The sequence below is a fragment of the Nematolebias whitei genome, chromosome 3, assembly GCF_014905685.2.
Source record: "Nematolebias whitei isolate Nwh7 chromosome 3, NemWhi1, whole genome shotgun sequence".
Lineage (NCBI taxonomy): Eukaryota > Metazoa > Chordata > Actinopteri > Cyprinodontiformes > Rivulidae > Nematolebias > Nematolebias whitei.
Window position 1 is genome coordinate 17,678,498 of NC_056500.1, and position 18,633 is coordinate 17,697,130.

The 18,633-nt window shown below is 36.8% G+C and overlaps 3 protein-coding genes across 3 annotated transcripts in view; 2 read left to right on the forward strand and 1 right to left on the reverse strand.

Moving 5' to 3' along the window:
• Window positions 1-1,175: 1,175 nt before the first annotated feature.
• On the forward strand, window positions 1,176-2,964 carry LOC119430756 (uncharacterized protein C2orf72 homolog). Its single transcript, XM_037698230.1, has 3 exons — window positions 1,176-1,972; window positions 2,253-2,366; window positions 2,855-2,964. Exons 1-3 carry the CDS (start codon window positions 1,264-1,266, stop codon window positions 2,962-2,964), a joined length of 933 nt encoding a protein of 310 aa, XP_037554158.1. The 5' UTR covers window positions 1,176-1,263.
• Window positions 2,965-4,752: 1,788 nt separating this feature from the next.
• Window positions 4,753-18,633, forward strand: part of psmd1 (proteasome 26S subunit, non-ATPase 1) — a 33,485-nt gene continuing 19,604 nt past the window's right edge. Inside the window, exons 1-16 of the mRNA XM_037698052.1 lie at window positions 4,753-4,915; window positions 5,471-5,514; window positions 5,906-5,979; window positions 6,400-6,569; window positions 6,707-6,915; window positions 7,146-7,289; window positions 7,682-7,908; window positions 8,343-8,403; window positions 8,511-8,639; window positions 8,760-8,848; window positions 8,934-9,012; window positions 9,102-9,275; window positions 9,354-9,465; window positions 9,683-9,879; window positions 10,255-10,350; window positions 10,801-10,865. Of these exons, the coding sequence (XP_037553980.1) occupies window positions 4,900-4,915; window positions 5,471-5,514; window positions 5,906-5,979; window positions 6,400-6,569; window positions 6,707-6,915; window positions 7,146-7,289; window positions 7,682-7,908; window positions 8,343-8,403; window positions 8,511-8,639; window positions 8,760-8,848; window positions 8,934-9,012; window positions 9,102-9,275; window positions 9,354-9,465; window positions 9,683-9,879; window positions 10,255-10,350; window positions 10,801-10,865 (1,886 nt within the window). The 5' untranslated portion in view covers window positions 4,753-4,899. The remainder of the gene's footprint in view (window positions 4,916-5,470; window positions 5,515-5,905; window positions 5,980-6,399; window positions 6,570-6,706; window positions 6,916-7,145; window positions 7,290-7,681; window positions 7,909-8,342; window positions 8,404-8,510; window positions 8,640-8,759; window positions 8,849-8,933; window positions 9,013-9,101; window positions 9,276-9,353; window positions 9,466-9,682; window positions 9,880-10,254; window positions 10,351-10,800; window positions 10,866-18,633) is intronic.
• On the reverse strand, window positions 13,806-18,284 carry htr2b (5-hydroxytryptamine (serotonin) receptor 2B, G protein-coupled). The gene is made up of 3 exons (XM_037698053.1): window positions 18,023-18,284; window positions 14,895-15,095; window positions 13,806-14,768 (listed from the first exon to the last, which is right to left on the reverse strand). The coding sequence occupies exons 1-3, from the start codon at window positions 18,267-18,269 to the stop codon at window positions 13,819-13,821; spliced, it is 1,398 nt and encodes a 465-aa protein (XP_037553981.1). The 5' UTR covers window positions 18,270-18,284; the 3' UTR covers window positions 13,806-13,818.

An 18,633-nucleotide genomic window follows, 5' to 3' on the forward strand; every position in this document is an offset into this window, starting at 1 on the left:
TATATATAATTATTATTATTATTACAGTATTATTTTTATATCTTGGAGGTTCTACTAATACCAAACTGATATGGAAAATGTAAAAATGCACACCAAACAAAAGCTGGAGCTTAGTAAAACTGTCTGGCTGGAAGTGCCAGAAGAGATTATAGAGGGCACCAGTGGGGTGGCCTACAAAGTGAAGGGGGTGGCCATTGCCATCCCTGGTCTCTCCTTGGTGGAGCCACTGTTTTTCCAAATAGTTTAATCTCATTTGAAAATATTTCATTTCCTGCATTTTAACATTGCAACACAATCCTAAAAAAAATGGCCATTCCTTCTTCTGAGGCTCATAATTTTTTTCTGTAGTTTTCCATATAACTTTTTCTTATTTGTTAATAAGAGGAACATTATTTTTTCAACTATTAGACTTTTATTAATATAAAAAAAGATCAGTTAGATTGTCTCCACATTGTGTAGCCAGCACCAGAATTTTGTTTGAAAAAGTATAAAAGAACTGGTTCAGCTCCTGACCAGATCAATGCTCAGCTGGTCTAAAGGTCAGTGACTGAAACCTTTAGTTACTTTACAGTTTATCATTCATTCATTAGTAAACAGTTACAAAACACACATGAACTCTTCAGCTAAATCACCTTTCATTTTATTTTAGTAAAATAAAATAAAATAAAAAATCCAGAAGTTTTGAGTCACATCATCATTTAATTATCGATCTGACATGAGTGGATTAAAAGATTAGCGTCTCAACAGATTTTTTGATGTATTGCAGACCTGCGAAAAGTCTTTTTGATCTTAAAGTTAAACTAAAAGCAGGTTAAAGTTGTCGTATCTGTTCTTTTGGTTATAATTTGTTTCTGTTTTTCCCATGAGAAATGGAGGTTTTACAACAGGACTCTTCTCCATGGGAATAGTGGGAAAGAAAGTGACCTCCAACAACCTTGAAGGTTGCATCAGAAATGTATCTATGATCTTTCCTCTTGCATGTTGTCTTACTTACTTAGTATATGTTTACTTACTTATAATCTTCAAGGAATAAACTTTCCCAGTGATTATGTTCAACCTTTCATCAAAGATTAACCTAATCACCAACAAACTGGTCTGTTTACTATGGCCCCGCCCACTGAGCGGATTAGCCAATAGGAACACGCGGCCAGCTCTCACCCGCACGCCTCAGTCATCGTGAGGAAGTTTCTCTTGGCAGTCAGAGCCGCTTGGGTCAGCTAAATGTAACTTTTTTTTTACTTGTTAAAACGTAATTGCGTCAAAATGTCAGATTCTGAGCCGCTCCCTGATGAGGAGGAGAGGGAATTTCAAAAGCTCGTAGCTCAAATCGGAGGAAAGGAGCGCATTTATCTGGTCAGCGACGCCTGCAGCGGCAGAAAGAAGGTGGACGGAGATGACGTGGGGATTTTTCAGGCGTTCATCCGTGACATGTTTCACAACAGCAGCCCTGCGATCAGGACAGGACAGGCCCGTGGATGCGCCGAGCAGACAGAGACTGGTGAAAGCAACGAGATCCCTTTAACAGTGAGGAGCAGGGATTTGGCTGCGGAGGACGGAGAGAAGGAGCAGCGGCCAGGCGGCAAGAATCAAAGAACGGCGACAAAAAACGGCAACATTTACAGCTCCAAGCGAGCGATAGACTCCCCTGTCATCGTATTCATCTTCAGACAGGCATTCATAAGCAAAGGTTCAAACCAGGCGTGCCTCAAAGAGATCCTGAAGGACGTAAAGGCACGTACGAAACGTGCCTCTGTCACCCGGACGCCAGCTCTGATTGGATTGGTACACGCGACGCAGGAGAGCGCGGAGACGCGTCAGTGCGCGCAGGTCCTGGAGAGCATGATGCGCTTCGTTTTCCACAAACATTCACCTGAAACCATATGGGTGGACTGTTTCATCCCCATGGCGGAGGCCAAAATACTGAGCATCAAGAAAAACATCAGCAGAGCTGTTCACGCATCACAAGCAGCAGGTGTAACAACCATGTCCATGCAACATGGTTAGAATCTTGATATGTGCCTGAGTCATTGCTAAAACATGTAGTTGCAATCAGTTAATTTTAATATTTTATCATGTAGGTCAGTTTGTGTGACACTCACAAGACCATACATTTTTGCCCCCATTTTCCCCCCTTCTGCTTTCCTGGAATGTCTAGTAGCTCCCAAAGTCTGTGGAACAAAGGGAGCATTCATGAAACGCCCAGGCGGTCAGATATGCTGCCAAGCTGTTAAATGCTTGTTATTGCTTTTCAGGTAATACCGGGGACAGAAGGAACCAGCCTTTGTGGCCATTCCAATGTTGCTTCAGGCCTCAGGGAAGAGAAGCCAGAGGCCAGACCAACAACTCTTCCAACTGCAGGCAAAAAGGTAGCAGTCCTCACCAAAAAATTTGTCCAGGCTGACTGAGCTGGACTCAATAATTTCCTTTGCCATAAAATGTTTTTTTTTTCTTCTTCCCCCTAGCTATTTCATTATCTTGCATTTTTCAGAGCTTCCTGCATACTATGGGAGAAAAACACTCGTTGGAATAGCTTTTAATTAGATCCTATGATATGATCCTATGCACCAAATCAGAAAGATCTGTTAAGTTTGCAGTAAGTCAATAAAGATAATAGACAATTTTATGTTAAGGGAGCAATCTGCTGTCTCAATGTACTGCATTTTCCCCCCTTTTTATTTCCTTTAGCTAGATTGATGGTTAGTTTAAGCAGAGTTAAATGAGACAGATTAAAATAAATGAAACAACTTAACAGCAACCTGAATTGTCATAAAATAACTTTTGTCAGATTGTCTACAACTGTATCATTCTTCTCAAAATGAAGTTTCCATGTATTTCGGTGTTTCAAACATTTCAGGTGAAGCCGGAAGTGAAGAAGAAGGCCTCCCTCTAAAACACAAAGTCTTCACTGCTGAGCCACATGTGAATAAGTTGGCAACGAATGTTGGGACACAAGACCGACTGTAGACGTATTGCTGTGGACAATTATGTTTTCTCTGAGGAAACAAAAATAGTGGTGTAACACAACCTCATTACACTGGTTTATGGTGGGAAACTAATCATCTGAGCCAAAAAAAATTTGTCTTGAATATTGCTGCTTAACAGAATGTGTTCAATATTTACTGACAAAACAGATAATTGTATTTGCAGTCTTATTACCTTAACACTACTTTCCCACCAGGCTTTGAACACTCATGGGGAAATGTGTACATTACCTTATTAAACATTATCAGTACTGTAGGAGGCGAGTTGGTGCTTTACAAACAAAAAGCATAATCAAGAATACAACTGAAGAACTCTGGGCCAATTGGGCAGACTGTTCATCGGGAATACAAGCCATGAAAACATGTGTTTTAAAAGGCCCTGTTATAACTTATGCCTTTATTACTGAACCTGTCCATGAAAAGTGTATTTTTAAAATATAAACTTGGGCTTATGTCCATACATTTATTTTAATAATATTTTTTAGTTTGTTGAAGTATTTGAGACTACTATTTACACTGATATGAAGAAGCTACCTGCACAAAAGTCACTGCAGATCATTGAGTTTTGGATTTTTAGTACATACGTATATATATATATATATATATATATATATATATATATATATATATATACACACACACATCATTTTAATCCTAAACTTATATGAGTATACCAGTAGTTCAGAGAAAAATTGTTTCTCGCCAAAATGCAATACATTGCAAACACTGGTAACTTTTTTAATATTTATTAAGGATGTTAGTTTTTTTGTCATTTTAAATAAACTTGTTCTAACTTGTGTGAATGTTCTGTTTTATTCTTTAAAAGTTCTGCTGTGTTTTCTCATAAACGAACGTTCATGCCTGTGTGGTTTAACTTTAAAAAATGCATCCACTATTACCGTGTTGTGCATTTATGCATGAACACCATCGTGCCTTTTGATTAACGTATTTTTTCATTCAAGCTTTGTTTATACAGGTTAGTCTCATTGAGCTACTAGGACTCATTGACAAGAGACCTGTTTTAAACAAATGAGATACAGACGTCAATAGACAATCATATAAAAAGCATAGGCTATAAAATGAAAAGTAAATAGAAGAAATTATATAAAAGGAAACAAAAAACCCAGCTACATTATAAAGTGATGTAAAAGGTTAAAAACAGGAACATGTCTGCATTTTTTTTTTTTTTTTGCCATGAACTTAATTGTTGTTTAAAATCCTTAAGTGAGGTAAAGGTCGAGAGCTTCAGATCTTTTTGCAAGGTGTTCCAGGAAACAGGAGCGGAGTAAGAGAAGGCCCTTGTGCCTGTTTGGTCGCACTGAGGGTACACTGCAAGTAATTATGTCCTGTATATTAGTATTAGCATACTGTATTTCCTCTCTGAAACATTTTAGTGTGAGTTGCTAAAATATTCAGCATGTATTGTGTGCTGGCTTTAATATAGTCTCGGTTTTTGTTTTGTTTTTTTAAATCTGCAAAGTTAATATAACTTGAAGAGGGGTGATGAACAACACTGGCACTTTTCTGTGGGGATTTTAGGCAAAGCTTTATGGTAGCCCACCTTATGCCGCTTTTAAAACTATTCGTGTTCTAATTTATTTCAATAAAAATAATCTTGTCTATATAAACTTTAATGTTATAAGTAATTTCTATAACATATAGCGAAATATTCCATTTTATATAACAAAGTAAACGCTGTGAAATGTTTTACGTCGATTTTTAGTTAGGCGCACGCTAGGCCAGCCAATTGAAAGGTCCTTCAGAAGGACCTGCATTAAAAAAAACAAAAAAACTAGCTTTGGTTGCGTTAATGCCGCTGCTGAGCATTTACAGATACTGTAACTCATAAATTTTGATTGAAAAGACCACCGTTCAACGAAAGTAGAGGTGAAGAGATATTTGATTATAAAACACAACCATGATAACATCCGCCGGTAAGTCTGAAGGCCTGTTTTAGTTTTATAGCCGTAACTAGCTAGCTGCCATTGATTTAGCTGAGTCACAGAGTGGTGGAGTTGTCAGTCAGTCGTTCACTACTGAAAGTATATAAAATGTTCATTAAGTCTAGATGTACAAGACGTGTTTTACATAAACAGTACATGTAGTTTCCTCAAATATGTCATCAAAAACAAAAGATATAGAAATGAACGCGCCTTCAATCGTGTGTCAGCAATGACTAGAAATTGTGATAACTTATTTTATTTCAATAGAAAGAAAGAGATTGATTTTCACTTTGTAGCTACATTAAGACTTGTGTAATTTTTTTTACATATAGAAACCCATATTTTTTCTAAACAAGTAGATGATAATTCAACAGATTATATTCTCTTGCTTATGATGTTGTGTAGATTAGGTAAAACTAGTCTAAACATATGATGTATTTAACTGTTTTGATTCGCTTAAACTAAGGCTTGGGATATTTTGAATGCATACATGAATAAAACATGTCACGTTAATGGTTGCATTTCTGTTTATATTTGTCTTTAAAGCTGGGATCATTTCACTTCTTGATGAGGAGGAGCCACAGCTCAAGGTAAAAAATATGTTGCTCTACACAAACTTGACGCCATTGTGAATGACTTCTGGGCTGAGATTTCAGGATCTGTAGATAAAATGTAGGCCAGGTAAATGAGGATGGTGCTACTTATGTTAGTGTTGCTTTTTCAATACTAGTGAACTGATAATAAAGATGAGAACATTGTCTCATGATATTTTTCATAAGAAACTAGTGTTAAAAGTCCCAAGTGTTGATAGGAAACCAAAAAAACAACAGCAAACAAACAATATTTTACTAATTAATGTTTGTCATTATTGCACAGAAATGTGGGTATATATTTGATGAGTTAAGTGTAAGAGAAGTTGCACCAAAGACAGTTTTAAGTGTGTGAATAAACACTTAAGCAATATATTTGTTTTACTTTTAGGAGTTTGCTCTACACAAACTTGACGCCATTGTGAATGACTTCTGGGCTGAGATTTCAGGATCTGTAGATAAAATGTAAGTATTACTGATAAGTTTGGAGATTATATATTTTATATATATATATATATATATATAGCAATGTAACAAAGCAACAACAACCAAGGTTGATAGTTTTTTGTCTGTTGTGAAGCAAATGGTTAGTTTAAATACAGTCTGAATTCAGGACAGTACAGACACATTAGATGTACCGGTAAGTGAAAATATGTAAATAACAGCAGTATGAGATGTTGCTTTACAATCACAAATTCAGTGCGCTGTTCTCAAAAACATTATACACAATTAAATAGAACTTTAGATTACATTTGACCTTGTCTCAAAATATGCTTAGAAAAATAAGATAAAGAAAACATGGATTTAATCATACAAAAAAACACAAATGGCTCTTCTCATTGCTGTTTTTTCAGTTATATGAACTAGCTCTTCTTGATTTCACAGTGAAGTCCTGTATGAGGATGAATCTTTTCGAAGCAGAGAATTTGCAGCCCTGGTGGCCTCTAAGGTGTTCTACCACCTTGGAGCATTTGAAGAATCTTTAAATTATGCTCTTGGTGCTGGAGATCTTTTTAGTGTCACCGATGACTCAGAATATGTGGAGACCATCATTGGTGAGTGATGAAATGGGATTAGTTTTTTTCAATTATTTAATTTTACACATTAAAGTTTAATCACAGTGACTTTCTGATGGGCTGGGATAGCCAATACTGTAGTTTCATGACTTACTCTCTTTTTTTGTCCAATACAGCCAAATGCATTGACCACTACACCAAGCTGCGTGTAGAAAATGCTGAGCTGTCAGAAGATGAGGAGAAAAAGAACATTGACCCTCGTCTGGAGGGCATCGTCAACAAGATGTTCCTGCGTTGCCTAGATGACCACAAGTACAAGCAGGCCATTGGCATTGCCTTGGAGACCAGGCGTCTCGACATGTTTGAGAAGACCGTCCTTGAATCAGTCAGTATCTTCAGTCATTCACTGCTTTGTCTGCCTAAAGATTACTAATCGTTTAAAATAAAATGATGGGTTTTTAATGCCACATTCATAAGGCCTGGAGCCAGTGCAAGCTTCTTGCATGCCTTTAATGATAAAACTCTTAAATAAATGTTGTGAAAATTTGCCTAATTTCAACTGAGAGAGCCATTACAAACCGTTCGTATAACAGATTTTTCTTTTTCCCATTTCAGAATGATGTGAGTGGCCTCCTTGCCTACAGCCTGAAGGTCTGCATGTCCCTCATGCAGAACAAAAAGTTTCGTAACGACGTGCTACGAGTGCTTGTCAAACTCTATATGAACTTAGAGAAGCCTGATTTCATCAATGTTTGCCAGGTAACTACGGATTGTAACGCTATTTTTATACATCAGCCTATTTATAATTGTCTCATTAGCTCAAGTTACATTTTTGTAAAAGATTATGTAAAACGTTGTTTTTCTTACCTACATTATAAAGTTATTTAAAAAAAAAAAAACAATTTAATACATGAGACAGACTTTTTTTATTCTTTATTTATCAGAAGAAAAATATCCAAAGATGTAATTTATTTGTTTGTTGGAAAAACTCAGTCATGCTACTTTAGATTATCACAAGTTCAAGTATGTTATATAGTAACAATAATGATTAATTGTTTTGCTCCAGTTTCACAAAATTTGACTAGAATTGTCAGAGCCCAAAATCCTTCTCTAATAATTTTTTTGTTTTGTTTTGTTTTTCCCCATTGTAGTGTCTGATATTCCTAGACGACCCACAGGCTGTGAGTGACATCTTGGAGAAGCTGGTAAAGGAGGACAACCTGCTAATGGCCTACCAGATCTGCTTTGACCTCTATGAAAGTGCCAGCCAGCAATTCCTGTCCTCAGTCATCCAGAACTTGCACACTGTTGGAACACCCATCCCTGCCGTGCCAGGTTCCACAAATACAGGCACTGTTCCTACATCAGACAAAGACAGGTGGGAACCGGTTAAAAATAAAGACACACCTGCTGTCATGTTCACAAAGGTGTTGTGTAGCTTTTACTATATTTTTTTCTTAATTAGGCTAATTTATTTTAGGCAATTTCCTGTTGTAGCATTTTTATGAAACTGAGTTATTAATAGTCAAATTCAAAACACTGCAGGTAAATTATGCCTTCATTATACAGGACATTAAACTGTCCAGAAAAAAAAAATGACAAGGTGAGATAATAATGACATTATTTAACCTTAAGAGCTGTATTCTTTAGTAGACATCTATTGTAAAATCACTGTGAAATCAAACTTTAACTCTTTATAAAATGGCTTAAACTGATTCTCATTTAATTCTCATTTTCAAACTAATTTGACCAATCAATTGTAAACCTGATACTATTATAACTTAACTAAAGCTCTTTTGGGGGATGTTACAGTGATGCAATGGAGACGGATGAAAAGGCTGGCAGCTCACCGGCTGGAAAGTCAGCAGAAGCAGTAAGTGTTTTGGATTGTTTTGATTTACATGTATTTTTTTTTTACAACCCGTCTAAAGCAACCTGCAATTATCTTGTCCTTGTCTCGGTTTCTATGACTTTTTGTAGAAAGACGAGCCCAAAGACCAGAACGCCAAGATGATTAAAATTCTCAGTGGGGAGATGGCCATAGAGCTGCACCTGCAGTTTCTAATTCGAAATAACAACACGGATCTCATGATTCTTAAAAACACAAAGGTGAAATATAAGCCATGAGTTAGATGGATAACTTTGAGAACAGAAACATTTGTTCACATAATCGAATTGTTTCAAGTTAACTCATTTTGTGATCTTCCTCCCCTTCCCTTGTTACTACAGGATGCAGTTCGAAACTCGGTGTGTCATACAGCCACGGTTATAGCAAACTCTTTTATGCACACAGGAACCACAAGTGACCAGTTCCTCAGGTAACGGTGTAGACAAATTTTTTTTTTTTATAATACGCCTACATTTTCAACGGGTCTTAAACCTAAAATTTATTTGTTCTTGCAGAGAAAATTTAGAATGGCTCGCAAGAGCCACCAACTGGGCAAAGTTCACTGCCACAGCAAGTCTGGGTGTCATCCATAGGGTAAATATGCCATTACAATACGAAATACAAAATAAACTTTAGGATTTAAAAAAAGTGATTTATTTATGTCAATCTGGTGTTTATTTTAGGGTCATGAGAAAGAGGCGCTCCAGTTAATGGCCACCTACCTGCCCAAAGACACATCACCTGGCTCTGCCTACCAGGAGGGAGGAGGCCTGTATGCTTTGGGACTTATTCATGCCAATCATGGTGGGGACATTATCGATTACCTGCTTGGCCAGCTCAAGAATGCCAGCAATGATGTAAGTTGTTTTTAAGTGTCAAATAACTTTTTAAACATTGTTTTTGATGGCATGTCTTTAATTAATTTTTTTTCACAGATTGTTCGTCACGGTGGTGCTCTCGGTCTGGGTTTAGCTGCACTGGGCACAGCCAGACAAGATGTTTATGACCTGCTCAAGTCAAACCTTTACCAAGATGATGCTGTCACTGGTAGGTTTTTGGCAACATGATTAAACAGAAAAGTTTTCTAAACACCACAGTTGTTACCCAAGTTTGTACTTGCAGTTCTGCCTACAAAACAAAAATACTTCAAAAATGAGAACCCTTTTATCTTTTGTATTTGTATGTTTTTTATGTACATGGTCGCTTCACATTGTTTGTAGAAGAAAAAAACTAAATGAGCTGACGATTTACTATCGCCTCTCAGGTGAAGCTGCAGGTTTGGCTCTTGGTCTGGTCATGCTGGGTTCTAAGTCAGCCCAGGCAATCGAGGACATGGTGGGCTATGCTCAGGAGACACAACATGAGAAGATCTTGCGTGGCCTTGCGGTGGGAATCGCCATGGTCATGTATGGACGCATGGAGGAGGCTGACGCCCTCATTGAAAGCCTCTGCAGAGACAAGGTGTGACTGAGAAGCATTGAGTGCAAAGTTCATCACAAGAACAGAGTTGCTTTGTTCTTAAAAACAATAAGTGCTGCCTAAACGTAAAACACACAAAACAAACTTGAAACATTACTGGGAGAGAAGGAAGTTGTGAAGATCTTAAAAGGCCATTGTTCTTTTTTTTTAGGTTCACTACATACTTGTTTCATGTATCGTGCACTCTCTGAACTCTGTAGAAGGTTGTTTATCTCATCTCACATGTGACGCTGTTTGTCTGTGCCGTTTGCCAGGTTTTATTTTAAATGGGGAAATGACTGGACCCATGTTGATGTTAGTTTTGCATCCACACACACAAAGCCTCAAAGCTCTGCTTTCTTTCATTGTCAATGGTAGGACCCCATCTTGCGGCGATCTGGTATGTACACTGTGGGAATGGCCTACTGTGGCTCTGGGAACAACAAGGCCATCCGCCGCCTGCTGCACGTTGCTGTGAGTAATTTTATTTAGTCATTTTTGGCCCTTCTATTAGAAAAAGTCTAGGTTTATCACACCATCAGTAACACAGATGTCAACCTCCAGTGTTGAAGTGCTCACTTTATAATTTATGCCGTATAGTTAAAGGATCTAAAATTGTTCATTTCTGTTGGAAACCGATAATTAAGAAATATTTTTCACATGGAAAAAGCACCGCCGCCCCAAGATTTTTATATATATATAGTTATTAATTTAAGTCAAGGACGGCACCTGCACTGATCGTTTTCATGTTGCAAGTATTCATTTGTCCTGCAGGTGTCATTGTGCCCTATCTAAATTTATGACCGTGTTATAGTGGAACTATCTTTACTTCTCATTTACTGTTGGAGAGAGCCATAGAATTAAGATTGATTTAAGATGAAGTGTCATTTGGTTTATCTAAGCTTTCTGCTTGTCTTATTTAAGGTGAGTGATGTCAACGATGATGTAAGAAGGGCTGCTGTCGAGTCTATTGGTTTCATCTTGTTCAGGTAGGATTCCAATTTAATTCATTTTGCTGTGTAGACCCTAAGTTTTACATTAAAAAATGGAGCCCCTTGTGTTTGAGCCTCAAGTTTTACCAAATTCTGTTATTTTCTTGAAACTCGCTCGCACACTAATATACTAGCTAATCTCTGCTTGAAAATGTTTTTCATTGATACATATGGATATAACTGCTGACAAACTGGAAAATATGGTTACTGTAATTTCTGGACTAATGAGCACACCTGAGCATAAGCGAAAGTTGCACTTGGCATGCGGCCAGTTTTGGTAAAAGATTTCTCACTGCCAGTCATCCAAGCCTCCCACCAAGCTAGGATTTCGAGTGGCTGCAAATACTTCAGGGACCCCCAGGGAGGGCCGAACGGGAGAACAGGCCCCACTGTGACCTGTTCAGTAATTTCATTGGTCAGATTTTTTAAAAACCTTATAGGTAGTCTAATTGAGCCACAAGTACCCACCCCCAAGAGAGGCATGTATTTGGCAGCTATGTGAGCAACCGGGTATGATGAGGCTATATGTTTTGGCAGCATGAAGCTCATTAGCCCGTCAGAATTAAAAAAAAAAATCCATCAATTAGCTGCAGCATTGTATAAGTCGCAGTGTTCAAAACGTGTGAAAAAAGTAACGGCTTATAGTCTAGAAAATACGGTAATGATGTTCACATATCAGTAACTTAATCAAACGCCCTGAAGTTTGTTGATCAGTTGTTTGTAACGATGCTTGTGTTTGTATCAGTTTTAGAAAAACATAATTCTATATAAAATTTCAACACTGTGCACAAAGTAGATTGACATCTTAAAATGAAGGAGCACATGTAAGTGTGCACCTATGTGTATTTTACTTTATTTTTTTAAATTTTAGTACAGATTTGATGTTGCAACTAAAATGTGGCTTTTTGTAGAATTAACTATAATTTCTTGTTCTGTTTGGAAAACGATGCTCTGTGGGAGAAAGCTAAACGCTTGTCCTTTTCATTTACACATTATTTTTAAATCCCAACTATTCAAAGGGATTTTCTTTCATTAAAATTATCTCGTCAAAGATTCTAGGATTGTTTAAATGACTTTAAAATCTTGAGTGGAAAGCCTGCAATGGTTTATGCGATCATTTTGCAGCTAGAAAAACCCTACATAAATCTTCTCTGTTTGGAAAGAATTGTGAACCACAGCATTACACTTTAGCCTCACTCTTTCAACCCTAATGACTCAAAGATGTTCACGTGCACAAACACATGAGAAAGAAAAACTACAAAAAACTTGAATCTTATATGCTTCTATTTTTATTGTAAATCAACAAAACTCTTGTTTAATCACAGTTTGTATAATTTAAAATAACACCAATCAGACGATTTAACTTATCAAGCTTTAAGATCTCTTTCCAAATATGACATTCTTTTCTCCAATGATTTATTTTTAGGTAATAAGGCTGATTAAAATGGGGAGTGGTGGTGCAGAGGTTAGAGAAGATGGGCCCATGATTGTAAGATCACTGGTTCAACTCCTGGTACAGACAACTTCAAAATGTGGGTGGGATAGGTGAAGCACCCACACCTGCCACCACCCTCATTTGCCCCACTCTGGGCCCCTGAGCAAGGCTTTTAACCCCCACCTTGCACCCTAAATTGCAGCTCTCTGCTCCACACAGAGGGCTGTGGTAGCTCGGTGATCTGTGGTTGCATCATGAGGGGCATCCAGCATAAAAATAATTTCCATGTCTTTGTGCGACTTAGTTCACTGTGGCGACCCCTAAAGAAGGGAGAAGCCGAAAGAAGAGGAGGAAGAAAAAGACTGATTAAAATAAAGTTTAAACTTTTCTATGTATTTGCATTGTTTCTGTGCCCAAAATGCTAAGATCTTATATTTAAAAACACAAAAAATAAGTTGCTGCAAAATAAAACGGCCAGTACAAATTTTATTATCATTTAAAACCATACAGTTAAATATGTCTGTCTGGGTTTGAAAAGTTTGTATGTTTTGTAAATTTTATTTGTAATATAATTTTAATGCATTTTTGTTGCCCTATTGTGCTTAACCAAAAATTCCAAAATTAAGGAAGCATAATGGTAGACAACAAAAATAAAGGAAGAGACGGGAAAATTAATCGGCAAAACAAAAAAAACCATTTTATTAAGAAAATTTGTTTTTGTTTAATCAGTTTATTAATCTGCACGTACAGTCTTTTATTCTGAAACCTTTTTAACATGTCAGAACAGCAGGGTGTAATACACAGAGTGCTTATCAAAGGTTCAGCAAATGAAATTAGTATCGCTTCAAAAGTGCAATAAATTTGTCTTTTGCAGAAGAGATTTTCAAGGGTACAGCTGTATTTCTTAAAATGTAAGCATGTGGTCTGAGATGGTTTACAGCATTTTTAAACAGTCCAAGTTGGACCGATCAGCACTGGAATATATTATATACATCATTCAGAGATTTTCCAGGTTGTCATATCTGGCAGCCAGAGTTTTGTAGAATACCTTGTCACACACTCAGCACATTCTCCTGTTACTTCATAAGTGGATCTGCTGCAGTTTTTTCTCCCAATCAGTACTTGGTATTATTTGAAAGCCTAAACTCTCTTTGTATATGCTGTTATTCCACATCATCATTATTAACATTATTATTGCCTGTTTTAAAGGTATGGTGAGCAACACTTTTCTTCAAATGATTCAGGACAATAATTTATTACTTAGGTTGTCCTATGGGTTAACATGAACAATTTTACTTTGTAAATTGTTATTAACGTCACCAAACAACAAAATGGTAGGTTTTGTTGTTTCATTTGCATTTTACATGTCAGATCATGAATATGTCACACTCTTGTATTATTAGCATTTTCTCTTACTTTATTGGGGACCTTTATTGGGGTCTTAGTCTTTGAGATTGAATATGTGCCACACAATTTTAAGTTCTTTATTCATATAAACCTGGTTCGGTGGTATCTCTATACATAGCTTACATGTTCTTGGTTAAAATCTTCATTTTCAGTCAGAAGTATTGTGTTTAACACAAGGCCACTAGATGACTGTAAAGGTGTTTGTTGGCACCTTAGTGGACTTTGGTAGCTCATTGCTCCGATGCCATTCTTCATTCCCCTCTTCATGAACAGTTTAGAGTTCTCTGCCATGGAAGATTTGAATGAAATCCTCGTAAGAGTCCAGTCTGTATTTGTTGAACCCAGATGTTGCAAAGACCTACTGCTTGCACAGTTGCTGTAGTTGCAGGTGATGTAACGTGTGAACGCTTCCCTGAAGATTTTGTTGAAGAGCGTGTAGACCAAGGGGTTAATACCTGATGACACGTAGCCAACCCATACAAAGATCTCCATTAGGTGGGAGATTAAATCACTATCACAACTTGAGCACAGTGCAGATGTGATGTTTGTTATGAAAAAAGGGCACCACATGACTACAAACAAGAGGAAGACTATGCCCAGCACCTTTGAAGCACGCTGCTCATTGCTCAAAGTCTGCATTGACTTCTTGCCTATGCTTGACAGTCTCCGAAAGGATAGTTCATCTCCAGTTGGAGCATTCATTGTGCCTAGGTTTGGTTTTTCTTGCATCCTGGGAAGTCTGACATCCAGCTTGTTAATTTGCTCAACTTGAGGTGAAGTCAAAGCTTGTTCCCTTTGAGAAACTGTGGAGATGGTTGAGGAGCTAAAGCGCTGAGAGACCTTTGACTTGAGAAGATAAACTTTTTTGCGCAGCACCTGCACAGTAAGTAGGTAGATGATCATCATGATGGTCAAAGGGATAAAGAATGCTGTCAAGGATCCAAATATGATAAACTCGGAGAAGGTTTCAGGTTTCAGCAGGCACGTGTAGTTACTGTTAAAGGTGATGCTATTGTGAAGATTCTTAAGCCCCTTTATTGGAATTGGGATGGCAATACCTATGAAAAAGACAAAATCAATTAATACCAGCAAACAACAAATTGTGTTAACCATGCTGTACTTGTTACAACACTAAACTGGTGAACGTTAAATAAATTAGTATTAGGGAGAGTTAAGTTGCTTACAAATGGATATGAGCCACACCAGTGCAATCTTGACCAGCGCCTTGGCTCTGGATTTGTACTGGCTGTGTTGGATTGGCTTCTTGATAGCAATGTAGCGATCCAAAGAGATGGCACACAGATGCATGATGGATGCGGTAGAAAAAAGCACATCAAGGAAGAGCCAAATGGGACAAAGGAAATCCGGAAGTGGCCATCTAGAGTCTAAAAAGAAAATGAGATGTAAAATTGATTAGGAAAGTAAATGTTTGACATTTTTATCTGTGGTAGTGTGTCTGAAAGCAGTTTCTAAATTAATGTGGTTGTTTCCTTGTCTTAACACATATATGGGAGAGATACTACCATGACAAGGGATAAGAGTATCATTCATGCGAAAAATTGGCCCGTTTATCAGTAAGGAATGTCTTTACTGGAAATGTAAGGGTGCACTGACTGTTTATGGAGCTCAAGGCTCTTTATGTAGATTGTGGTTGAGTCTGTGCTCAACAGTAGTGTTTATTTTGAGTTCCAGGCATAAAACTGGCAAGAACGCTGTTCTGGCTTTTGTCTGCACGTCCATTAACAGTGTAAAAGACTGTTAGTGGAAATATTTCTTTTAACATGTTTTTACCCACACTTTTCATTTTCTTGCACCATTTTCTTGTCACTCTTGCAGGAATTTTTGAGTCACACTTTGGTTTGGTTTCATCTGGAAGGTTTTCATTGACAAATACTGCACAAGTAAACCTTCTGAACCTGTTCTGTGAAATGTTTATTTTCAGCAGAATTTAATGAGCGGTGTAGCTTGTGAGCTCCACCTGGCTGCAGAAACGTTTATCTTTTTCTTTTATTTACCGAAATAAGAAACTGAATGAATAAATCATCCAAAATCTTTAACCCAGATTTGTTTCTGTAATGAACTTTCTAACTGTAAAGCTGCTGCGTATTTTGACAGGTTTTTTAATTTGACAGAAGCATAATCAAAATTTAAGAAACGAGAGAGCTGTTTATTTTATTTTATTTTTTTTGTTTCTCTTGATGATATCTCTGTTTTACAGACTACTAGCTCTTGGATTTTCCAACAGTTTCCAATTACATAAGGCTGTGGTCAGTGCTTGGTGTTGTAATTTGTCTTGCATTTGTTGTTCTTTAGGAATTACAAAGTCTTTGCGCTTTCAGCGTTTTTGATTTTTGTAAGTGATGAAGTGCAAGTTTAGGGTAAGAAAAGTTGATAGTTTGTTTACGTTTCAAATTACTGTAGCTCAAGTTTATTACAGTGAATTTATTCTATGAGCATATCTGCCTGCAATCACAAGATTATTTTTAAGAATATCTATTTATCTATATATCACAATATATCTTATCTGTATATAACCTGATCACTCTAGAAGGTTTCTTCTTTTTTTTTTTTTTTTTTTACTTTTTAAGTGGTTAATTTGGATCAGAATTATGTAAAGAAAACAGACCTGGGCAATGAAAATAAATTTTTCTCCACAGTATAGAAAATTTGATGTTTTGCAATTTTAATTAAAACAATGAAAGTCTGGAATTAAATTATATAGTTACACAAGAAATCTGTCTGAGTTTATTTTTACAATTTGACCAGTGGCTCTAATATTATATTATAATTACATTCTCCTAATGTTTTAGTTTTTTCTTGTGTTGGGACTTATTTGGTAAGGGTTCACATTGTTGTTATTACGGTACTCAGTTCTTTAATACTTTTCAGTACCGTAGTAGTCTCTTGTACTCATCCTATGTCTGTGTTGGTCTTTTGACCTCCTCCTTACTGCAATACTTCATGGTATGTCCTCTTTGGTGTTGATTTGATCTGTCTACGTCTGTAGATAAACTTTAGGCATATGAAAATATTTCCTTTTTCTACTGGAATACCAATACAGGGATTTGTTTTAATGTCAAGAGCAATGACGGTAATAAAATTGTTTGTCATGGGCGGTGTGGGTGAGGATTTAAATTTTAAGTATCTGAATCCAGCACTCCTCCAGTGTATTAAACTCAAATGTAATTTATTTTTTATTTTTTTCCAGAAACTACTTATTCACACACTTACCATAACTTAACTTATAAGTATGTAGTAAATAGAGATTTTAATTGATAATGGTACAAGTTTTGTTTAAGGGTGCCAAAGTAAAAAGTAAATTTACTGACCTAATACAAAACAATTAAGAAATACTTTGAAATGGCTAACCCTTTTTTAACTTTTATCCATTTTAACAGCAGCTCAGTCCAAATGGGAGCAATATAGATTTTTTTTTCTCTCTAAAAAATTAATGCAATTGTAGATTATTTCTACAGCTTTTGTGCATTTAAGATGGACAAAACAGATTAAAGCAGGACTTATGTCCACGCAGACACATCCAGTTCTCATGCAAACCATGAGGAGTGAAGGAGGCAGGACTACAAAGGCAGTCTTGTGTAACAGCATCCTTCACTCCTGTGTCTGTGTGAGAGATATAATTACTATCTGGCCCATTATCCTACAATTGAATTAATGAAGAATAATGACTTCACTATCACCCTGAATTTTATAGAACATGGGGAATAGAAGTGTAAATCAGTTCCTGTGCAGCTGTATTTAGTTAGCACAATGAGCGGAATTAAATTAAACAAAAAGTTTGCTTATCTTTTCATGTGCTATAGTCTCCTATTTGCTTAGTCCAAGCTGTACAGCTGCTGCTATAGCAGTGCCAGAAGAAGCAAATTCCTTATGGTCTACAACCTCTAGTTACAGTTCATCTAGAACAGTCTTAAAAGACTGGTAAAAAAAATTATAAGTCTTACTCTAAAATTATCATTCTGCTTTCTGGATACACTTGAATCACTTTTTAAAATTTTATTTAGTAAATTTGAACTCAGTTTTTAACAAAGTATTTACTAAAATTACTGGTAGACAGTAATTTCCCTCTATTTGTCATCATTTTAATAACATTTTTATGTTTATAATTATGTTTAGGTCTTAATCTAAATTTTGTAAATCATAGTAATCTCGTAGAATTCAAATAGTTGAATTTAATCAAGGCTATGATGTCAATAAAACAGACCTGATGAACAAAGAAAAGACTCTCCACAGTATTAATTGTTTCAACGTACGTTATATCAATATATGAAACAGGCCTTCTTGGTAAACTTACTGTATAGAACTGTGATGAGTGCAATGGGCATCACAAGAAGTCCCACCAACAGATCAGCCACAGCAAGGGACATCAGAAAGTAGTTGGTGGCATTTTGCAACTTTCTTTCAAGCGACACAGCCAGAATGACCAGTATGTTTCCTCCAATAGTTGGGATTATGACCATGACGATGAGTAAGGCGGCCCATCTCAGATGAATTTCAGTTGCTTCGCTTGAATGTGAACTGTTGTTCATGAATTGTGCCATGGTTGGCAGAGTCGTGTTGCTGCTGAGATCCCAGTGGGCCTGAGCGTGGGTGGTGGCTCTGATCTTCCTGGTTTTGGTCTCTCGGTCAGCATGGTCACTGGGTCCCACAAGCAAAGGTGCAAGTTTTGGTGGGACCACTTAAGACTGGTGCACGAGACGTCTCATTTCTTGCACAGCAAACTGAAACTAATAGTTGATGGTCAGTAAAAAAGTTGTTGCTTGACTGTTGAAAAATATCCAATGTAATAAACTCCAACGCTAAAGTAATCCCACCACACGTATTAATTCCACAGAGACACGTTCAGAGTTCCTCACTTTCCCACGCAGCTCATTCTCATGTCATCACTTTAAAAGAAAAAAGTTT